Source organism: Pseudorasbora parva, chromosome 21 (genome assembly GCF_024679245.1).
Source record: "Pseudorasbora parva isolate DD20220531a chromosome 21, ASM2467924v1, whole genome shotgun sequence".
Lineage (NCBI taxonomy): Eukaryota > Metazoa > Chordata > Actinopteri > Cypriniformes > Gobionidae > Pseudorasbora > Pseudorasbora parva.
The window spans coordinates 23,116,342-23,136,907 of NC_090192.1; the positions used below are offsets into that span (position 1 = coordinate 23,116,342).

The following is a 20,566-nucleotide window of genomic DNA, read 5'->3' on the forward strand; positions in this document are numbered from 1 at the left end:
GGCAATGTCAGCCATGTAGGGCGCCATCCAGCTCGTCGGGAGCAGCTGGGGTTAGGTGTCTTGCTCATGGACACTTCGACACTTGGTCAGGTGGAACCGGGGATTGAACCACCAACCTTCTGGTTTGTAGACAATCTACATGAACCACTGAACCACTGCCGCCCCAAAAAGAAGGTTTCGGGTGCACCCAGTCAACAGAGAGTCTGAAGGGGAGTATGCTAATCATGTACAGGAGCTAAAACTTTATCATGGTCAGTTCTGCACGCGGACATAAGGTTTAGAAAAAGAATAAACGATTTATAAAAGGTTGTACCCATGTACCCACCCTCTGATGGCTACTTCCAGCAGGATAATGCACCATGTCACAAAGCTGAAATCTGTATTTTGAACATGACAATGAGTTCACTGTATTAAAATGGCCCCCACAGTCACCAGATCTCAACCCAATAGAGCATCTTTGGGATGTGGTGGAACGGGAGCTTCGTGCCCTAGATGTGCATCCCACAAATCTCCTGCAAGATGCTATCCTATCAATATGGGCCAACATTTCTAAAGAATGCTTTCAGCACCTTGTTCAATCAATGCCACGTAGAATTAAGGCAGTTCTGAAGGCGAAAGGGGGTCAAACACGCTGTTCCTAATAATCCTTTAGGTGAGTGTAAATAAAAGTGACGATTTTATTTTAGTAAAAAAGATTAATCTCTACTTCCTAATCTACAGTAGGTTACACCAACTAAAGTCAAGATTCAGGTTCAGATCAGGTAAAAACGTTTTACAGTGCAGCACATTTGATATTAGACATTTGAGTCAAATACGTTATATGACAAATTTCCACTGTCTGTTCCACTAGTTGTGTAATTGTATATTTGCTTGTTTTGTTGTTTTGACTTCATTATATCTGGTAGAGAAAGTACTGGACATTGGATTCATGCCGATAATATAAAACATGATTATTTTTAAGGATTACATTTTATGGGGCTGTCTGAGCAAAAGACACGCTGCTGCTGTACTGTTGAGGTGGTCTCATTTTCCTCATACACGCTCCTACTTTTAACAGGCAAAATTAATGAGGACATTGAGTGGAGCCATCACCATATTTTTTCAATAACAAATAATAATGCAAAATACTCCATCCCATCAGGGAACTGCTGCACGTCAATTATGCACAAAATCGTATTTACTCAGAAGGGACCTGCTACTGCACTGTTCCAAATTCTCCAAGCAGTGTGCCCATTCATGTCACTGTTGATTGAATTTATGAGCAATCTTTCACATTATTGGGACTGTCTTTGTCTGCTTGAAACTATCACCAAATCATGTGTAAGTGTGTTTTCTTGGTTTTATTTTCTCTAAATGTTTGTGTATGCAGTCTTCATAATTATTGTGTTTATGAGCATGTGTGTGTTTGTGTGTGTGTGTGAGAGAGAGAGAGAGAGAGAGAGAGAGAGAGAGAGAGAGAGAGAGAGAGAGAGAGAGAGAGAGAGAGTGAGAGAGGAATAAAATGTGGTGAGTGCTTCTGCTTTAATCAGTAAGCAGTCTTCAATTACAGGGTTGCATGAACTTTTTAAACAAAAGTCACATCACCAGATGTGCCTTTTATTCAGACATGTGGACATCAGTACCTGCTGCATTTGTGAATGTGTTGTATTCATGCTCTAAACCATTTCAGAGAACACAAACTGTGGAACATTTGGTGCGTACACACATAGAAGAAAAAAAAAGCATTTATTGTTATTGTTAAAATTAGATCCTGTGATGAGGAAATTGAGGGAAAATGCTGAAACAGGGGTGAGCCAGGTTTACGTGGACTCCAAAGAATTAATTAATGTCATGTTTAGCTTTGCCTAAATGCTTCCTGTAATTACAGAGCTGAAGTAAAATATAAATAAACACACATTGCTCATCACAGCTGATCCATTTATACTCATTGAGTGGATACAAGGGGGTAAAAGGTAACAAATTAGTTGCCCTCTTCGGGTGAGATTGGGTGGAAGATATCTGTATTGCTTGCGGTTACCCATATTTAGCCTTGTCGTTGGCCAGTGCCAGGCGTCGAATGTTGGCCACACAACTGGCTGCCGCCTCCTGTAGGATCTCGTCTGTGGATCCGATCATGATGAGCAGGAGCTGTGACGAAGAAAGGAACATGTCAGAAACAGCCATCATAACAATCCAATAATGAAAACGCTGGCCAACATTCTCCTTTCATTAGACAGAACGAAAACCACATAGCTACAATAACAGTCATTCACGAAGGCCTCTTACAAGCAGTTCTTTCCTGGGGCTTGAAGGAGACATCTAATCTGTTATTAAGCTATAAATGCAACTGTTTGCACACTGCAAACTTTTGCCAGAGGAGTTTACAGCTCCTGCGGCTGCCAAGGCTCGCTGCCTACTGGATGGCAGAGCACTGCGCCGGCTCATTAACTCACATATCAGTGTGTTTGTGCGTTTAGTTATGTTGAGAGGTAGAAAGTGAGAATATGGCACAGATCTTTCATGCGAATCAGTATATTAGCGGAATTGTGTTTGTTACAGTTATGAATAGGTTTAGTAGTTGTTTATACACTCTCCTCTGAACATTTGGCCATGCACTAAACCACACAGCCTGGCCGAACCCTCCCTCAGATCAAAGGTCATATCAGATCCCTTCACTTCAACCTTGTGTAACTCGCCTCTTTTGATCCGTTTCAAAAATGGGTTCCCTGACTCTAAAAAAGACCACTTTCCAGAACATTCATTGTACAACAGAAGGAAACATTTTAATATATAGCCAGAGATATTATACTGTCACACAAAGTGAACCTAAGGGGTAGAGTTTGTGCCAATGCCACACTGTGGTTAAGTTAAACGACATGGTACACTGCAGTTGTTTTTCTGTAAAGGGAGGAGAGACTGACACACTGAAAGACAGACAGACAGACAGACAGACAGACAGACAGACAGAAAGAAAGAAAGAAAGAAAGAAAGAAAGAAAGAAAGAAAGAAAGAAAGAAAGAAAGAAAGAAAGAAAGAAAGCAAGAAAGAAAGAAAGAAAGAAAGAAAGAAAGAAAGAAAGAAAGAAAGAAAGAAAGAAAGAAAGAAAGAAAGAAAAATGAGTAGAGTTGTGTTCATAAACCTAAATAAACACAAACTGTGGGCAAACACACTGGCACAACAAGTATTCTAAATCTGTTTGGTAGTGTCCCTCACTGCAGTACCAATAGGAGGTCATTCACTGAGTCTCATCCAGTACAATGCTGGGAGCACATTTAGGCCAGATGTTTTACTTCACCAAGCAGGTCTTGTTCAAATCAGACTCCCAGGACTCTTAAGAACCCCCTGTCTTTTTTATTCTAATGCTTAAAGGGTTAGTTCACCCAAAAATGTAATTTACATCATTAATGACTCACACCCGTAAGACCTCCGTTCATCTTCGGAACACAGTTTAAGTCCATGTCCAGAAAGGAAATAAAAACATCATCAAAGTAGTCCATATGTGACATCAGTTAGTTAGTTAGAATCTCTTGAAGCATCGAAAATACATTTTGGTCCAAAAATAGCAAAAACTACAGCTTTATTCAGCATCTTCTCTTCCACGTTTGTTTTCAAACCTCAAATAAAGAATCAAATGGTGATGAATCAGCGGATTGATTCATGATTTGGATCGCCAATGTCACGTGATTTCAGCAGTTTGGCAGATTGACAAGTGGGACATTTAAGTAGCTTTTATACACTCTGCTTAGAAAAAATACATTACTGATGTGCATCTTGAGACAAAACAATGGCACTGACATATTTTAAAAGAACTGTAAGAAATGTATTTCAGTTAATCAAACAACGGCCCTAATATGTCACTAGATCATGTTAATTTCACATACTTATATCACTGACAACAGTAGTCCAGCCAGGATATTGTCATTTAAAAGTTGTTGTTGCAGCCCTCAACTGATGTTGATGTTGACATGCTGGCTGCGTCCGAAAACCTAGGCTGCTGCCTCACTGCCTTATCAGACAATGACTTGTAAGGCAGCATTTTGTGCACGAAGGCACCTCACAAAACTGATTTCGGACAGACTTCTAAGGCAGTGTAACACTTTAATGATCTACAGCAAAATAGAGAGAGCTTTGGTGAGAACTAAACACATTTAGGGTGCTTTCACATCTCTAGTTCGGTTCATTTGGTCCGGACCAAGGGCAAACAATTATACATTGTTGCATTTTTCAGCTTTTTTGGTTCCTTTTCACACCACACTGATTGCTTTGGTCCGAACCAGTTGAAACGAACCAAAACGCAGGCACGTGACTACATCCACATTACTCATTGGCCATGGCGTATTTCCTAAACTGCTTTTCGATTGGTCAGAATTTATGTGTGGGAAAATTCCAACAGAAGAGGAAAAGCCAGCAAACTACACAACACTATGGAGAGACAACTGCGCGGGCTAGTTTTGTCCGTGTATGCAAGTACCACAGTATGCAAACAATACATTTCTATAATGAAGCGCGGATGCGACGTGAAAACAACGTTCTAATGCACTGCAGACGACGACCGCGCATCACTCGTCACTTCAAGCGGAGGCGTGCATTAATTATTCTTAACTGACATGCTCATCTTCCCAAAAATATTTCCAACGATCTATCAGGTAATAATGTCATGCACACAGTGTCAGCGCAGCTAACTACAGCAGCTGGTGAAGTCCAAAAATGATCAGTACTTTTGCAGTTGGTTCTGTTCAAGGTCGGATCACGTTCTCACCACAAACGAACCGCTCCAGAATTCGTTTGAAAGCATACCGAGACCACCTCTTCAAGGAGGTCTCGGTACGCTTGTTTGGTCCGCTTTTGGTGCGCACCCGAGTGCGATTGCTGCTTTCAGACCTGACCAAACGAACCGCACCAAAGAGGGAAACGAACTCTAGTACGATTCAACCGAACTAAATGAGGCAGGTGTGAAAGCACCCTTAAATTACTACATTCGTCATTTCTCGCTAGAAATGACATCAGAAGTGGAAAATATTGGTAAAAAAAAAACATACATTTAGACACAAACTGACCAGCAAACACAACTCTCGGACACCATTCTTTTCCCCAGCACAACTGTCACTGAATGGAAAGCACAGGATTGTGGGATATCAAAGGCAGTGAAGGACACATGCATACTGCCTTCAAAAATCCATCAGATGAAGGCATCTCAGGAGACAGGAAGTGAAGTAAACATTAGATTCAGACGTGGCTTGATGCCTTCCTGCCTTAATATGTATCCTCCGAAGGCAGCATTTTCCAGGTTTCGGATGCAGCCGGAGCCCGATCTCATGAAAATGCGTAAAAATCGTACAAGTGTGCAATCTCATGGAATTATATGCCTACATTAGTTTTGGCGTGCACATGGTACGCGGTTTTTCGCGTGCATATGATACGCACTTTATGATACCAGACTTATGCCTCGTCTGTGAATCCGTTGGAGAGTGATTTAACTTTAAGTGAGCATTAAAAGTCACAAAAAGTGATGAACTATTAAATATCCAATATCACCACAAATAAAACCAAAACCTGGTAGCATGTTATTAAATTTAATAGCTAAGTACTAACCATGAACCTACCCCTAAACCTAACCTTAACCCAAATAGTTACCTTATATTACACACTACTTTCTTCTGTAAGTAAACGGAAGTGCATGTACTGTGAAATAAAGGGCAACAAAAAACTCTAATACTGACACCAATATAAAGTACAGTACATCCCTAAAATTCTGTCTAAAACAGTATCTGTGTTGTGGATTTGGCAGCCAATATCAGCATAAATTGTGTTAGAGCAAAGTTTGATCTCTTTTCATGTTATACACACACACACATACACACACTAAGTTTATATAGACAACACTGAGCCAAGGCACAGACAAGCAAGACATTCTCAAAATTCCCTGCTAAAAGTTCAATAGTGAAGAATAAACAGATGGAAAGACAATTCTATCTGTAAGCTCCACCAGATTCCTGAACTGAACTGACATACACAAAAAACTGGGAAACCAACAGCTTCGATAGCGTCTCTCCTCCAGTAGTCTTTATTTGTTAAAACCGCTTCCAAGTTCTAAACATAATTTCAGCAGTCTGAATGTATCAGTTATCATGTTCAGCTGTATTTGCCGTTTTTAAAATAGGTCCCAAAAACCTCGAAGAGGCGAACGGATGCAAGCACGAGGCCGCAGCAACATGCCAACACGTTCAGACAAGCTGCTTTTGTGAGCAGTCAGAGGATGCCCGCGACAGGGTCAGCCACCATTTGCCAGAACTCATAGAGTGTTATTCAGCCGTGGCCAGACAGGGGCTCCTAGGGCCTGGAGCGGAGCCTCAGATAAGCACTGCTCTCTGTCTACCCCTGCCCCTCTCTTCTCTCCCAGCTGGTTTCTGAACAGACTATAATAGCCCACTTGTTAAATACTCCCAAACCTCAGTAACATGATAACTTGCCTCATGTTTGAAAAATGAACGAGAGCCTCTAAGACTTTCTTCTGTCTTATATGCCGCAAGAACGGGAGGATCCTGACCTCCAGGAAGGTAGAAGGAAAACATGTTTTCCCAGGCTTCTCTTTCAGCACAAGCACATGTACATAAGTTCTCACACATGTACGCATGCTTGCACACACACGCTATGTCACGCATGTAGGTGTTGCGGTGTTAAGTGCAGCAGTGGTAAGCTGCCGTTTCCTGAGGAGAAAAGCCCCCCGTTCACCCGCCTCTTCTTGTTCTTGTCCTCTACCCTCACTCTGTCCTAGATATTGCACTTTCCTTCTCCATTCACACCACTGAGGGACTATAGGACCCAGTTTATAAATGGCTTGTGTCCTGAATGGCCTGTGGAGTTGTTCTTGTGATCACAAAATAATCAAACAACAGATGTGTTTCAGTTTTAGTAAACAAATACAAATGTGTTATATCAGTTTCAGTAAAACACTTATTTCAGCTTTAGTACTTAGTTATTTCAGTTTGTGACCAAGGCAACCAGTTTCCAATTTTTGTCAAAGAAAAAAAAAATCTACATTTAATATTTATATTACATTACAATTAAAATATAGTGAAATTAATTGAAATATAATCAACATTAATCCATAAATTGTGATTGTGAAATTAAACAAGAGCTTGTGACACAAAATTAAACTGATTTTGGACATCTAAGCAACAGAAGATGTATCTCTTCTTTCCTTTCATTTTTTTTTTTCCAATCGACTCAACCCCTCAGTGTATTCATTTACCCTTTGTATCATTCTTGGTATCATTAAAAAAATATGACTTGCTAATGAAACAAGAACAAACAAAAGGAGGTTTATGGATGTAGTGAAGGAGGACATGAAGGTAGTCGGTCTGAGAGAAGAGGATAGGACTAGATGGAGGCAGATGATTCGCTGTGGCGACCCCTAATGGGAACAGCCGAAAGAAGAATGAAACAAGAAAATGGCTTTTCACATTGCTTCTAACCTCATTATCATTGTTCTAAACCCTGTTTTATACCCAGGTAAAGGAACGCTTCACACTTGGAATTTAGAAGTGGGGTTAGTATTGCTTTTTTTTTTACCCTGGGTTATGCAACCCAGCTACAGTGCAGGGATAATGCCTTAACCCCACATTGCGTGCCAAACTTGTTGAATGTGAAACAATACAGTATTAGAATGTTACGGCTAGATGCTTAGCCACATAAAGCCAATCGCATTCCTCATATTCACGTGTCTTGTACAGTCAAACAAACACTTCATGCTGTACAGCAGGGAAAAATGTTAAAATTAAATGATTTCGAAGAGATCGTTTAATTTTAACATTAAATATAAACTTGATAGACAATGCAAATATGAAAATAAGAAAATAAGAAGAAAATAGGAATGGTAGCTTATAAATACCCAGGGTTTAGAATGATCCAGGGTTAACTATTTCAAGTGTGAAAAGCCCTGGTCTTTTGAGGCTGTTCATGTCATCTAAACACATCTCTTAAAACTTTTTCTACTCTCACACCTGAGTATACCCTGCATTCCATGCCTCAGACGAAACAGAGGGTCGAGTCATGCTGTTTCAAGACATAAAACACTGCAAACTCCAGACACATGCTACAGTAGCCAGATCAGAGCGCTTAGTGAGTGAGAGAGAGAGAGAGAGAGAGAGAGAGAGAGAGAGAGAGAGAGAGAGAGAGAGAGAGAGAGAGAGAGAGAGAGAGAGAGAGAGAGAAGTAAAAGGAGACTGAATACCCTGAGTGTGTATAAGGACGTCATCTGCTTGCCATACCCACAACAGCTTTAACCTGCTACACACAGACCATGACTAAAAGGAAACGTATGGAATATTTTTACAGGTCGAGGTTGAATCATGCTCTTTTTACATTTCTGCTTCATATTTTGCACATTTATGCTCATTTGCATGCACACCGTTTTTTCTCTCTCAAACACAAACAGGACAGGAGGGAAAACATACAGGCTCACAACAGTAGAAAAATCAGAGGACTTTCACACATGGCAAGCACAGGTTCGCAGTCCACAAAAAAATACAATCTAAGCCTCACAAAACATACCAGGATCTGGCAACTTGCACCAGCTGGAATCCTCTCTGATGAAAATAGCTGATAATTACGCTCGTATTTGTAATTTGTCTCGCAAAGGTATTTTTGCCTATGAAAGGGGTTCTTTAATAGAAAAATCTAGCTAAAGCTGTCTACGAGGATTTATGGTTTCAACAAGCAATCTGCAAAGCTGAGGCGGTGTGCTGGAGGGAAAGAGAGACCGGATGAAAAGAGTTTTCTGAGCATCAGCCACAGCGAGGCACATCCGAATGAAAGCTGCGAGATACTGAGCGAACATGTCAAATCAAACGGAGCATTTAATTGACACACGCTACAGGGCGCTCATACACACAACATGTTGAACGGTGTCTTTCAGAGATCAGCAACCCTAGCCATATTACAGTAGTTCCCAAGCGGGCTGAACTTTCATACGTCTGTTTTTTGAGGTGTAACACGCTTGTAAAAACACAAAAGGCTTTTGTTTCAGAACCAATTTAAAATGTTCTTTCATATTTTATGAAATATTCAAATGGAATAATAAAAGTTTTTTTTTTTTTTTTAGTTTAAATAATTTGTGTAAAAATTGTAAAGACAGAATTTGGAGAGGCTGGAGGGTGCTGAGACCATCTCTAATGTATTTTCCAGTGTGCAGTATTTTCTTCTCAATGCTTAATTTCCTCTGCTAAAGCTTGGGGGACTGAGTTCTACACCATTAAGAACGTCAAGCAGCAAAGTTACAGACAGAACATAAGTCTGAGAGGGCACAGCATGCAAAGTGAGAAAGGGAGAGAGAGCGAAGGAAATCATTACAGCTCTAAGCTGTTGGGTGTACAGAGCTTCTGACTCTGAAATACGATTGCAATAATAGCAAGAGGCAGTCTTGAGTTTTACACCCCTTCATAAATTAGACTGCAGTGCAGACATCGTTCCCCGATAAACTCTCTCTCGAAACCATTAACTATGGTAGGAAATATTGTTTTAACACGTCTTCTGTCACATTAGCCTATATATCATATTTTAAATGTACGGTTGTGCTCAGGTGGAAGCAGAAACTACGTCAGTCAGAACAAGTGAGGGCACAATTGAAAGCTGGTTGGTTTAACACATGCAGACACATGCAAACTCACCCAGACACAAACACACTATCCTGTCCAGTTTTTGTCATTGCTTGAACCGGGCAAAAAAACATTCGCCTTGACGACTTTTGCAAATTGGACATTACTCTTTTGGAACACCCAATGTTCAGTCCAGCCTCCAATTATGGGCTGAGCTGAACCACATTCACAGCACCAGCACATCAGACTACAGCACACCATTAAAGGAACATGGGAAAAAATATTTGGCTGCAACCGACAACCACTCTCATAATTTATATCTAGTTGTTATTGGGGGTGTGGGGGAGGCTTTTTAACTGTATGTACGAGCTCTCAAACAGTTTTCTCATGTGAAAATCTCATTTGGAAAGCAAAATGTGGTTAAATTTGAATATTGGCAAAACATGTTTTTTTTCTTCTCCCAAACTGAATTACAGTGTACATGGCAAAAATAAAATGTCATACATCTTTTATTGAAGAAGACGTAGTTCACTAGTGTTTACTACAAGCACATTTGTCAGAACGAGAGCATCTTGGGTCTAGGTTTAGCCCAGTCTGAGCAAATGTAGGTTATTGGTTAAGGCTATAAAACCTCTTAGACTTGCACTGTCAGAAAGAAAAGTGCAAAATTAGTACCTCTTAAAGTACAACATTTGTTACTGGGGCAGTACCCTTTAAATAGACAACTTAGTACCTAATCTACCCCTAAAAGCGCCATAGTAGTACCTTAGAGTAGTAATATATACTCTTAAAGTACTACTATAAATCTTTTAGTGAAAATAATGTAAAAGATGTCCCGTACTGCACCAGTGAAAAGCTGTTGTTTCCCCTAAATGTGACATTTTGAAACTCTTTTCTAAACATGGAATAGCTTGTTTAGGGGTTATGCTAATCACTAGGTTACATTAAAGAGTTCTATCACCTCATGTGGTGTTCGGGTCAATTTGACCCGGAGAAGATTTTCTTTTCCCCGAAAATACTAGTTAATGTTATCGCTTTGGACTGAAACTTAGTGACTTTGTTCCCAAAGGGTATAACTAAATCTCACAATTTTTTGGGAAATTTTCTTACTTTTTTGTGGGAGTTTTGTTACCTTGTTACACCAGGGTATTCTCACAAAAATGCGTATAAACAGTACGAGTGTGCAATCTCGTGGAATGTATACGCCAAAACTCATTTTGCCGTGTCTATGGCACGCTGTTTTTCGCGTGCATATGATACGCATTTTATGGCGTATTATACATACTTTTTTATTTTTTTATATATATTTTTTTATATTTCTGTTTGCATCTGAATAATAGGCCTAATTTATTTGAGAGTAGGCATTTCATTTTTTTAATTAATTTTTTTTTAAATTTGTGAATAATTTTAGAAATATTAAATCAAATCTGAAGAAAATTGATATTGTGTATGACACTAGTCTACTCTAATGTTTCACCAGGAATTTTGTTTTGAAACTTTTATTTTGTAAAAAATATGGCACATAGTCACACTTGTGGTGTTCCCAGTCAAAAATGACCGGACTATAAAAAATAGCTTATAAATCACTCATTATACCATATTTTCACCCAATCCTGGATTCAATCTTTTTGTCAACTTGTTCTCTTTCAATTAGGACTGGTTTTATATTTCTGTTTGCTTCTGATTAATCATGGGCCTCATTTATCTGAGAGTAGGCATCTCATTTTTTGAGTAAAAAACAAATAATTTATGTGTAAATTTGGAAATATGAAAAAAAAAAAATGAAAAAAATGGCTACTGTTGATCACACTAGTCTACTCTAATGTTTCACCAGGAATTTTGTTTTGAAACTTTTGTTTTGTAAAAAATATGGCACATAGTCACACTTGTGGTGTTCCCGGTCAAAAATGACCGGCCTATAAAAAATAGCTTATAAATCACTCATTATACCATATTTTCACCCAGTCTTGGATTCAACCTTTTTGTCAACTTGTTCTCTTTCAATTAGGACTGGATTTGTATTTCTGTTTGAATCTGATTAATCGTGGACCTCCTTTATCTGAGAGTAGGCATGGTCAAAAATGGTCACAATAGCCTACCATTGAAAGTGAATGGGAGAGACTGAAAATAACAATTAAAATAACAATTTCAGGAGCATGTTCATTATTGTAATGTACACATATGAGCATATGTGCTTGCAAACATCGAGCCTTTGGACCTGTGCATGTATCGATACATTTATACACACGCTACCCACACACAAACACGTTAAAACACACAAACTTTGAGTATTACACACATTCTTTTCCACAGAGAGAAATTTGATCCTACCCTATACTTTATCAACTACGTTTTTTCATTTGTACTGTCACTATACAAAAAGTGAACACACATATATATTGATAGTTTACTAGTTAAATACTTGTAGTACACTTTTTAGTTTATGAAAGTAGACTTTGATGTATACTCTCAGTAAACTAGTTTTGAACCACAACTTGTAAGGTTTGCTTAAGTGAACTTAAACAAGTGAGTATATATATAAAAAATAATAATACTACTATGTTCCTATAGGCATTAATTGTTATGTTTGAAATATACATTTAACTGTAATTTAAATGTTTTAAAGCTACACTGTGTAACTTTTTTAGTTTATTCTTAGCTAAAATCACTTAGTTCTTTCAAAAATATATGTGCTCTTTAATGTATATTTACTTCTTTCAAGTAATAATGCATTCTCATAATTTTATAATATACCATTGAAAATACATAAGTGTTGAGGGTTCGGATGGCGGTCGCCATGTTGTTCCTCCATCTTGAAAGTACATTTGCCAAAGAGGGACATACCCGTAAATTCAAGCTTCGCTTTTCGCGTTTTTACACTCGATGGCACCGTGTCGAATGTGAAGAGGAGGATTGCTTGAGGCTGCTATATGATGATGGAGGATCATCACTCTTAAGCCCCTTTCACACTGCACGTCGGACCCGCAATATTCCCGGAACATTGCCGGGTCGCCTTCTGTGTAAAAGCAACCACGTCCCGGAATTGATTACCGAATTCGACCCCGGTCGGGGACCTAGTAACATTGCAGGATATGTATCAGAGTCGCCAAGGAAGCGGAAAAGAGAATTAAGACGGCAACGCAACGGGCAAATCAACAAGACAAAAGTAAATACTGGAGTGGCCTTTCCAAGATGGAAAGAGCTCATGAGGAGCAACGATTTTAAAAAGAACGCCGACATTGCCTGCTTTCTTCTCGACAGGTAATATTAATTCAGCCTATTTGTGTATATTGGAAGTTTTATTGTTGCTTGGCTAATTATATCATGGTGTGCTGTGCATAACACTAGAACGACGTCTAGGATAGTTTTCCTCGCGTCAATGATGAAAAAGTGTTTACCTTATAACATAAATCCGTGTTCTATGACGGATAACATGAGATTAATATTTTAATTGCATTATAATTTGTTTGCCTTACGCTAGTGGTGTTGTACAATATACAGAATAATGATAGCACTGATAAAAGTTACTTTACTAAGAGCTTGCATTCGTCTGGGAACCTGATAGCTGATGTTAGCAATGAACTGGTTATTATTCAGTTCTATTATTCATTTTACATAGATTAACTTGATCATAGATCATTTGGTAAATTAAATAACTGCAAATTATAATAGTTTTCAAAAATTACCTTATCACTTGAGTTGACGCAACACTCACCGAAGAGGTCGAACTGAAAGCCATGACTAAATCGGCCACCGTAGGAGTTGAAACGAAATCGAAATTGAGAGGAGCAGAAACAATTATTCACTGGATGGTCATATACCTTTTCACCACTAGATGGGAGAAAATATCACACAGTGTAGCTTTAACAAAAAAATTCAGCACCAGTATTTTTGATAATTTGCTAAAAACGTCATGGCCCACACATTATTTTGTTGTTTGAATGTCTAAACATGATATATACCATAAGACATAACATAATGTGTTGCCCTTTTGCTAACAAAACAGCCCTCACCCAGTGAGGTATAAACTCCACTAGACCCCTAAAGGTGTCTAAATATGTTAGCAGCAGATCCTTTAAGTCCTGTAAGTTGCAAAGTGAGATCAGACTTGTCTGTTGAACATGTCCCGCAGATGCTCGTTTGGATTGAGATCTGGGGAATTTGGAGGTCAAGTCAACACCTCAAAATCGTTGTGCTCAAACCATTCCTGAACCATTTTTTTCTTTGTGGCAGTGCGCATTATCCTGCTGAAAGAGTCCACGGCCACCAGGGAACACCTTTTCCATGAAAGAGTGTACGTGGTCTGCAACAATACTTAGGTAGGTGGTACCTGTCAAAAAGAAACATCCACATGGATGGCAGGACCCAAGGTTTCCAAGCAGAACATTGCCCAAAGCATCACACTGCCTCCACTTGCTTGCCTTCTTCCCATAGTTAATCCTGGTGCCATATATTCCCCAGTTAAGCAGACCTGGCCATCTATGTGATGCTAAAGTAAACGTGATTCCTCAGAGCAAGCAACCTTCTTCCATTGCTCCGTGGTCTAGTTCTGATGCTCACGTACCCACTGTTGACACTTTTGATGGTGGACAGAGGTCAGCATGGGCACCCTGACTGGTTTGCAGCTATGCAGCTCCATAGGCAACAAACTGCAATGCACTGTGTATTCTGAAACCTTTCAATCAGAACCAGCATTAACTCGTCTGGAACACACAGGCCATCCTGTGTGGATCCACACCTGGATCAAATTCAGATTGATGATCAAAACATAGATGCAGTAGATTGCTTCCATCATCACCTGCAAAGGTTTACAGTCATATACCTCTTCCTCGGTTGACATTTTATTTTATGTTTGGTTTGATGATCATGTTATTTTACACGTCGTGCATAAGCAATGTTTCTATCCCTTATATCTGCTGCTTCTTTGCCTGAGTTTTGATCTCTGAGATTCTGTACTATATCAGAATATATAGCACCTCCTACTGTATAACAGTGAAAACATGGATTGGCAGAAAATTCTGTCAATGGCTGGGAAGCGTTGTATCATAAATGATTGAAAATTCCGTAATACTGGTTTGATGATTCATCCCAGCCTTTCCTACTCTGCTCTGATTGGTCAAATGGCTCAGTTTGTTGTGATTGGTCGACCACTTACAGAACGTGTCATAAATGAAACACTCACTGCTAACTGAATTTCAGCTACGGAAGCTTCCTTAAACTCAGCAATAGTACACACTGTAAAGACAGTAGCAATGGAAATGATTTTACCATATAAATTCAAGCACAAGTCTGATGATGAAACATTAGAATGACTAGTTATTTAACCCGAACATCCATTGCAAGGACGTTTTTTTTTTTTTTTTAAACAAACTAAATTTGACTCAGATTGTTGTACATTATGAGATGTTGCAACTGTAAACTCCTCTACATCAACATTAGCAAGTGTACATCCATCAACAATCCAATGTGTATATTATAAGATTGGAATTATTGACGATTTGTTTTGGCAGAATTGGTTCTTTCTTTTGGGAGACAATAACTTTATTTGCTGTGCACTTTGATCTTTAAAACTTTGAGACCTTTTACATTCACAAACAGCTATATTAAACTCTGAGGTAATATCTGAAAAAGCATAATAGGGGCACATTAACTAATAATACAGATTAATACCATACCTTATCAAATGTTTTGCTCATTGTTAGTTAACACATTAATTGTAAAGTGTTACTGATGCATTAAGTTTAGCTGTTGCAGTCTAGACCTGTCACTCTAACATCCACATCTTGAAATGCTTGAATTTTGGCATTAGCAGAGAGCATTTTTCCCTAAATAACCCTGTAAGTACTACAATAAAACCTACATCACACCTAACACATAAATCTGTTTAGTTACTTGTAAATTGAGCAATTATTACGGAAAGTTTTAAAGACCATGTAAGGCATTGTTGTCTAACACCGAGTGTATCTTTTGATTTGAGTGCCATATTGAGTTGATTCCAGAAAATGCCACTCAGAAAGTATCCCAGCAGTGTTCTGTCACTCCAGACCAGCCTGCCCTGGCCAAAGTTGTGCCACAGTCACATTCTGCTCCTTCTTCCCAGCAGCTTGCTGAGCAACCGTTCCCCGCGCAACAGCCTTTCAATGCTCAGCAGCCCTGGCATGCTAGGGCACAGGGGGTAACTGGGGGGTGGCGGAGCAAAGCTCAGTATACACACTGCTGTTTGCTCTACTGGATTCCCATGACAGTTAGCCCAGTCCTACTTTTGAAAAATAAGAGAACATGCCTTGTTCTCCAGCCCTCATTGCTTGAAAATAGTTTGAAATACATCCTTTCAAAGCTTATTAGTGATGTTTTCACGTTACGAGTGGCGTGTGCCAACTCTGCTTGCACTATGGAGAAAGCTCTCAATCGAGAGGTTTTAGCAGCTAGCAATCCAATAAAGGATATGTATAAGTAGCTTATTGGTATACAAACATACAAAACTAAAAATTGAGTATGAACTTTTAGTACCTTGACCACTCCACTTTTGTGCATGGTGATGCAGTTGTTAGGGTCTTTAGACAGCTCAAACAGAGCCCTGGCTGTCGCTTGGTGCACTGATGGATCATTTGAGCGAAGGTAGCCTACCAGTGGAGCTACAGCTCCAGCCTGCCCAAACGACACACAATTACTTCCCCAAATACAGCAGCAGGCAATGGCTTCCGCTAGGTACCGCCGTAACTTATCGTCCCCCTGTCCATCCACACAAAAAGAGAGAAAGAGAAAACATAATTAAATAAAATGAGAATGAGTGATAGTTACTTATTTTCAATATGGTTACAACTGTACAAATTTATTTTCAGTAACAATTTTTTTAACAAGGTGTCTATACAAGTTCTCTAGTGGCTTTTGTTAGAATAACAAAAATGCCTCTAAGACACCTCTTGTGAAATGACTATGCATGCATTTCATAGGGGTCTTATAGGACAATTCCAGAGAACTGAATTTGTCAGTGTGAAACATGACTGAAGCAGCACTCACAGTGTTGGTGAGATTGGCCAACATGGGAACCACACCATGGTCTGTAATAACGGCCAGGTTCTCCACATCTTTGGCAATTTTGGCAATGGCTGAGCACACGCTCGCCAGCACATCTTTATTCTGTGATTTTAGCAAGTTGACGATGAGCTCCAAACCACCCACAAAAGAACGCACCATTTCCCCAGCATCCTGAAACACAGAGAAAACAAGACACTGTCATTAATTTTGATTGCACACAAAAAATGGCTGACTGAGAAGTCTATTGTTGTGCTTTATCATGTGAAATCATTCACTGAACTATTGAGAATAGCTACATTTCTCTTATTACATTTGGAGACACTTCAGCATGCTTTGGGATGTAAGACAGACTAAAAGATTCTGCAAGTCTGTACTCATTCTGTCACACAGAAAACCTGTACAGGTCAAACTCAATCAGTCCACACTACCTAGAGAATATACTCACCTCAGAATGGAAATATGACTGAGAAAAGGTGCATTTGTTATTTTTATAGAGGACACATTTTCTCCCACAGGCCTTAGGTCACATGGAGGTTCATGCCAAAGTCATGACTGGCAGCAGAGGGCCAACCACAGTAGAAAAGTGGGCATTAAAAATACACATGCCGCACAGAAATGGCAACTTTAGCTGCTCTTTTAGTCCCAGTTCAGTCATTTAAATGATGCCAGAGGGTATGTATCATGCCAGCATGGCACCAAGCTGTTTAGAACGATTATAAAATAGTACAGTGATATCTTTATTGATGGTACAGAGGCATATCATTATGGTTTTGAAATCAGATGGAGCCAAGCATTTAGTAAACAAGCCATTCTTGTATTGTGGAATGATTATGGAGTATGGAGATTATGCTGCTTTTGTTCAATCATGTACAACAAGACACAACCATGACTTGAGTTCACCTCCGTTTGAATTGGATCCTCCTAACCTAAAGTCTAAAGTCCCTGACCCTATTGTAAGTGCAGTCCTCTGAGGTTCTCTTGAGAACAATAAAATCTTTCCCTCTATAACCCTGTATTCCACAACACAGTTTAACCCTAATAAACCCTTGTACACAGCACAGTAAAAAGCAGCCTTCTACCCTGCAGACCCAGAAAGAGAAGCAGAGACCCAGCACAGGTCAAGCGTGCATAGATCAGCATCAGAGAGGAGCCTCTAAAGTCATGCCAAAGGATGAGCTCTGTGTTTAGTGTGTCTGGGCAAAGATCAGGGAGGAGAGGGAAGAAATCGGCAGCGTGTCTCACACAGGAAATGGCAGTACAGGAATACTGATGAACACTGAGAAATAGAGAGAGAGAGAAAAGCGGGAGCAGAAGAGGAAGTATGGCAGAGCCACCAGCTGCGGAGGGTCACTGAGGAACCCTTTCAACCCAGGGCCCACAAAAACATCCCCAACTAAGTTCCACATCAGCAAACACAGCACGAAGTCAGACATGCAGAGAGGGAGGAAGAGTGAGGGAGAAAGAGAGAGAAAGGATGAAACACAAACAGTGTACAAAAACCAATGTAAGCCAAGCTGGAAAAGGGAGAGGAAAAGGCTTGAGGGAGAAAAAGGGGAAGAACAAGATGCTGAGAGTGTAAATATGAGAGATACAATTTAGGGAACTGCACATATTATAGCATTAATGGGAGTGAGTGAGAAGTATAACATATTAAAATGTATTCATTTGTTAAATGTTTTTATCTAAAGCAACATAAAATAACTAGTGTCGCACAAAGTCGATTGTGTTGTTGTCTCACGTAACCACGGTGTTGTGTCTTGTTGTGCTTAAACTCTGTTAAATACTATAGTCAATGGCCAAATCTCACGTATGTTCTGCACCTGCTTGAGAGGAAATAACTCTCCATACCAGCAGGTGGCAGTAGTCTGTATTCGTCATTCAAAGAGAGAAACCGGAAGCAGTTTAAGACTGCAGGTATGAAAACGGTAAACATAGCATCATTTAATACATTTTCACGGACACAATACAGTCACACAGATTTCAAAATGCAACTAAGAATTTGCCATGTTGACCAACAGAAAGGTGCTTGGTTTGAAAGTGATTTCTTTGAGAGCTGTGCTTTAATACCCCACAATTGACAATAAACAATAAATAAACTTTTTGCCTGCAAAATTTCACAAAAATGGCAAATGTGACCACACTTTGATTCTTTGGCATAGTTAAGCACAGTCCTCATTAAAGCAGACAGCACAGCATGCTGTCTACATGCTGAACATCCTCTACCAGTAAAGGAACAAAGCACAATCATACAGTAGCTCATAATCACTAGAGGATTCATAGTAAGTACCAGCTGTGAGCGCTGGTAGGGATTTTGAAGCCCCCAGATGTGGTTCCTCAAGCATGATTCTCATAAATCTGGCCCTGCAGCTGCTAACACAATCCACATGGGGCTTTATCTAAATAACTGCTGCTGTGAAGCTGATCAGGTTCCCGGTGTGGATGGGTACATCATTTCATATAGTCCTTGCCACCAACCCTTACTCTCCTCTCTCCAAATGTGCATGCTAAGGGCTGCTGAACTATTGTAATACATTAAATGAACCTGCATTCATTGTTTTTAGCCACAGGGGTCTACACAGAGAATGAAAAAAAAATGAAATTCTTCCAGAGAGAAGCAGAAAACTGTTTGTTTAGACAAAAAAAATAAACATTCATTATACAAACAATGTTCTTTTATTTGTAACTGTGCTGATAATCTACAGGAACAATGATGCATTTGTGTTAATGCGTTACACAAGAGGCTCAGGAAAGCAGACTTGCGCTGTGCCAGCTATGAGATTTAATCTATATATAGATGAGACCGACTGCTTTGTTAGCATCTCTTGTTCTTCGTATTGTGTATGTATCGATACCACAATGGTATTAAACTTTGCACTTCCATCTATCAGCATTGACGTCAAGTTTTACATAAATTACACTGCTTTCAATGAGTTTTAGAGATTGGTCTGCACACAAATGCATTCCCTTAACTGTCCAATAGAAAGAGAAGCTACTCAGAATTTCCTCAGTGATCAAATCTTTCGACATTGTGTATGAAATTCAACCATGGACTTTGTCTTTTCGCCCATACAGGTACTGAATCTCCCATTACCTCCTTTGGTATAGCACAATACTAAGTGTGTTCAGTTGTTTAATTTTAACACTTGGCATCACCAAAAAACACTATGCTATTAGATTATCAACAACAGAAGAAGATAATAACATGAGGATTCTCACATACAGTTTAGTGAAACACTGCAGGTGGAGATGAATGGGGAAAAGAAACTGGGCATAAATAAATGTACCTTTGCATTTTCAATGCAGGGACAGATGGCCCAGGCAGCACTGGCCTGAACTTCTGGATTGGAGTTCTTCAGCAAAGACCAAAGAAGTCGTACACCATCAAGACGATCGATGGTCCTGAGTGAGAAGAATAACAACTTGTCACATCTGGATACTGTGAGAGATGTCACACCAAGCATACAACAAACTGATTTCTCACCCGTGATTACATAGTTTTCAACGCAGTGTACAGTGTAAGCTCATGCATTTATTCGTCTACATATTTATATGTCTGTTTTTCCCAGGGTTTAGTTTGGCTCTTGCAACGGACTATCCCTCCTGGTGTGATGATGAAAACATTATGATGATGAAACAGTAGCAGATCAGAAAGCAGCTCAGCATGGCTTTCCCATCACATCCCATCTGCACAGTTCCTCACGCTGGTACCCCCTGCTCACCTTCCAAACCTTCCAACAACTGCATTCAAACATGTTCACATCAGCCTGGCCGAAAGCTGACCCGTACAATGCTTTTAGGAGGTCAGTGTGGATATTTATAGAGAACCGTGGATGAACACACACACACACACACACACACACACACACACACACACACTCGCACAGAGCACGACGTTTAACTCTGTTCCTGTCGGCGACTCGGAGGAGGAAAAAACCCAGAGAAAGTCAGTTTTC

General features: G+C 39.7%; 1 protein-coding gene across 1 annotated transcript in view; it reads right to left on the reverse strand.

Moving 5' to 3' along the window:
• Positions 1 to 1,713: 1,713 nt before the first annotated feature.
• Positions 1,714 to 20,566, reverse strand: part of odad2 (outer dynein arm docking complex subunit 2) — a 74,309-nt gene continuing 55,456 nt past the window's right edge. The window contains exons 17-20 of the mRNA XM_067429272.1: positions 19,898 to 20,012; positions 16,596 to 16,784; positions 16,086 to 16,307; positions 1,714 to 2,127 (exon numbers count right to left, since the gene is read on the reverse strand). Of these exons, the coding sequence (XP_067285373.1) occupies positions 2,014 to 2,127; positions 16,086 to 16,307; positions 16,596 to 16,784; positions 19,898 to 20,012 (640 nt within the window). The 3' untranslated portion in view covers positions 1,714 to 2,013. The remainder of the gene's footprint in view (positions 2,128 to 16,085; positions 16,308 to 16,595; positions 16,785 to 19,897; positions 20,013 to 20,566) is intronic.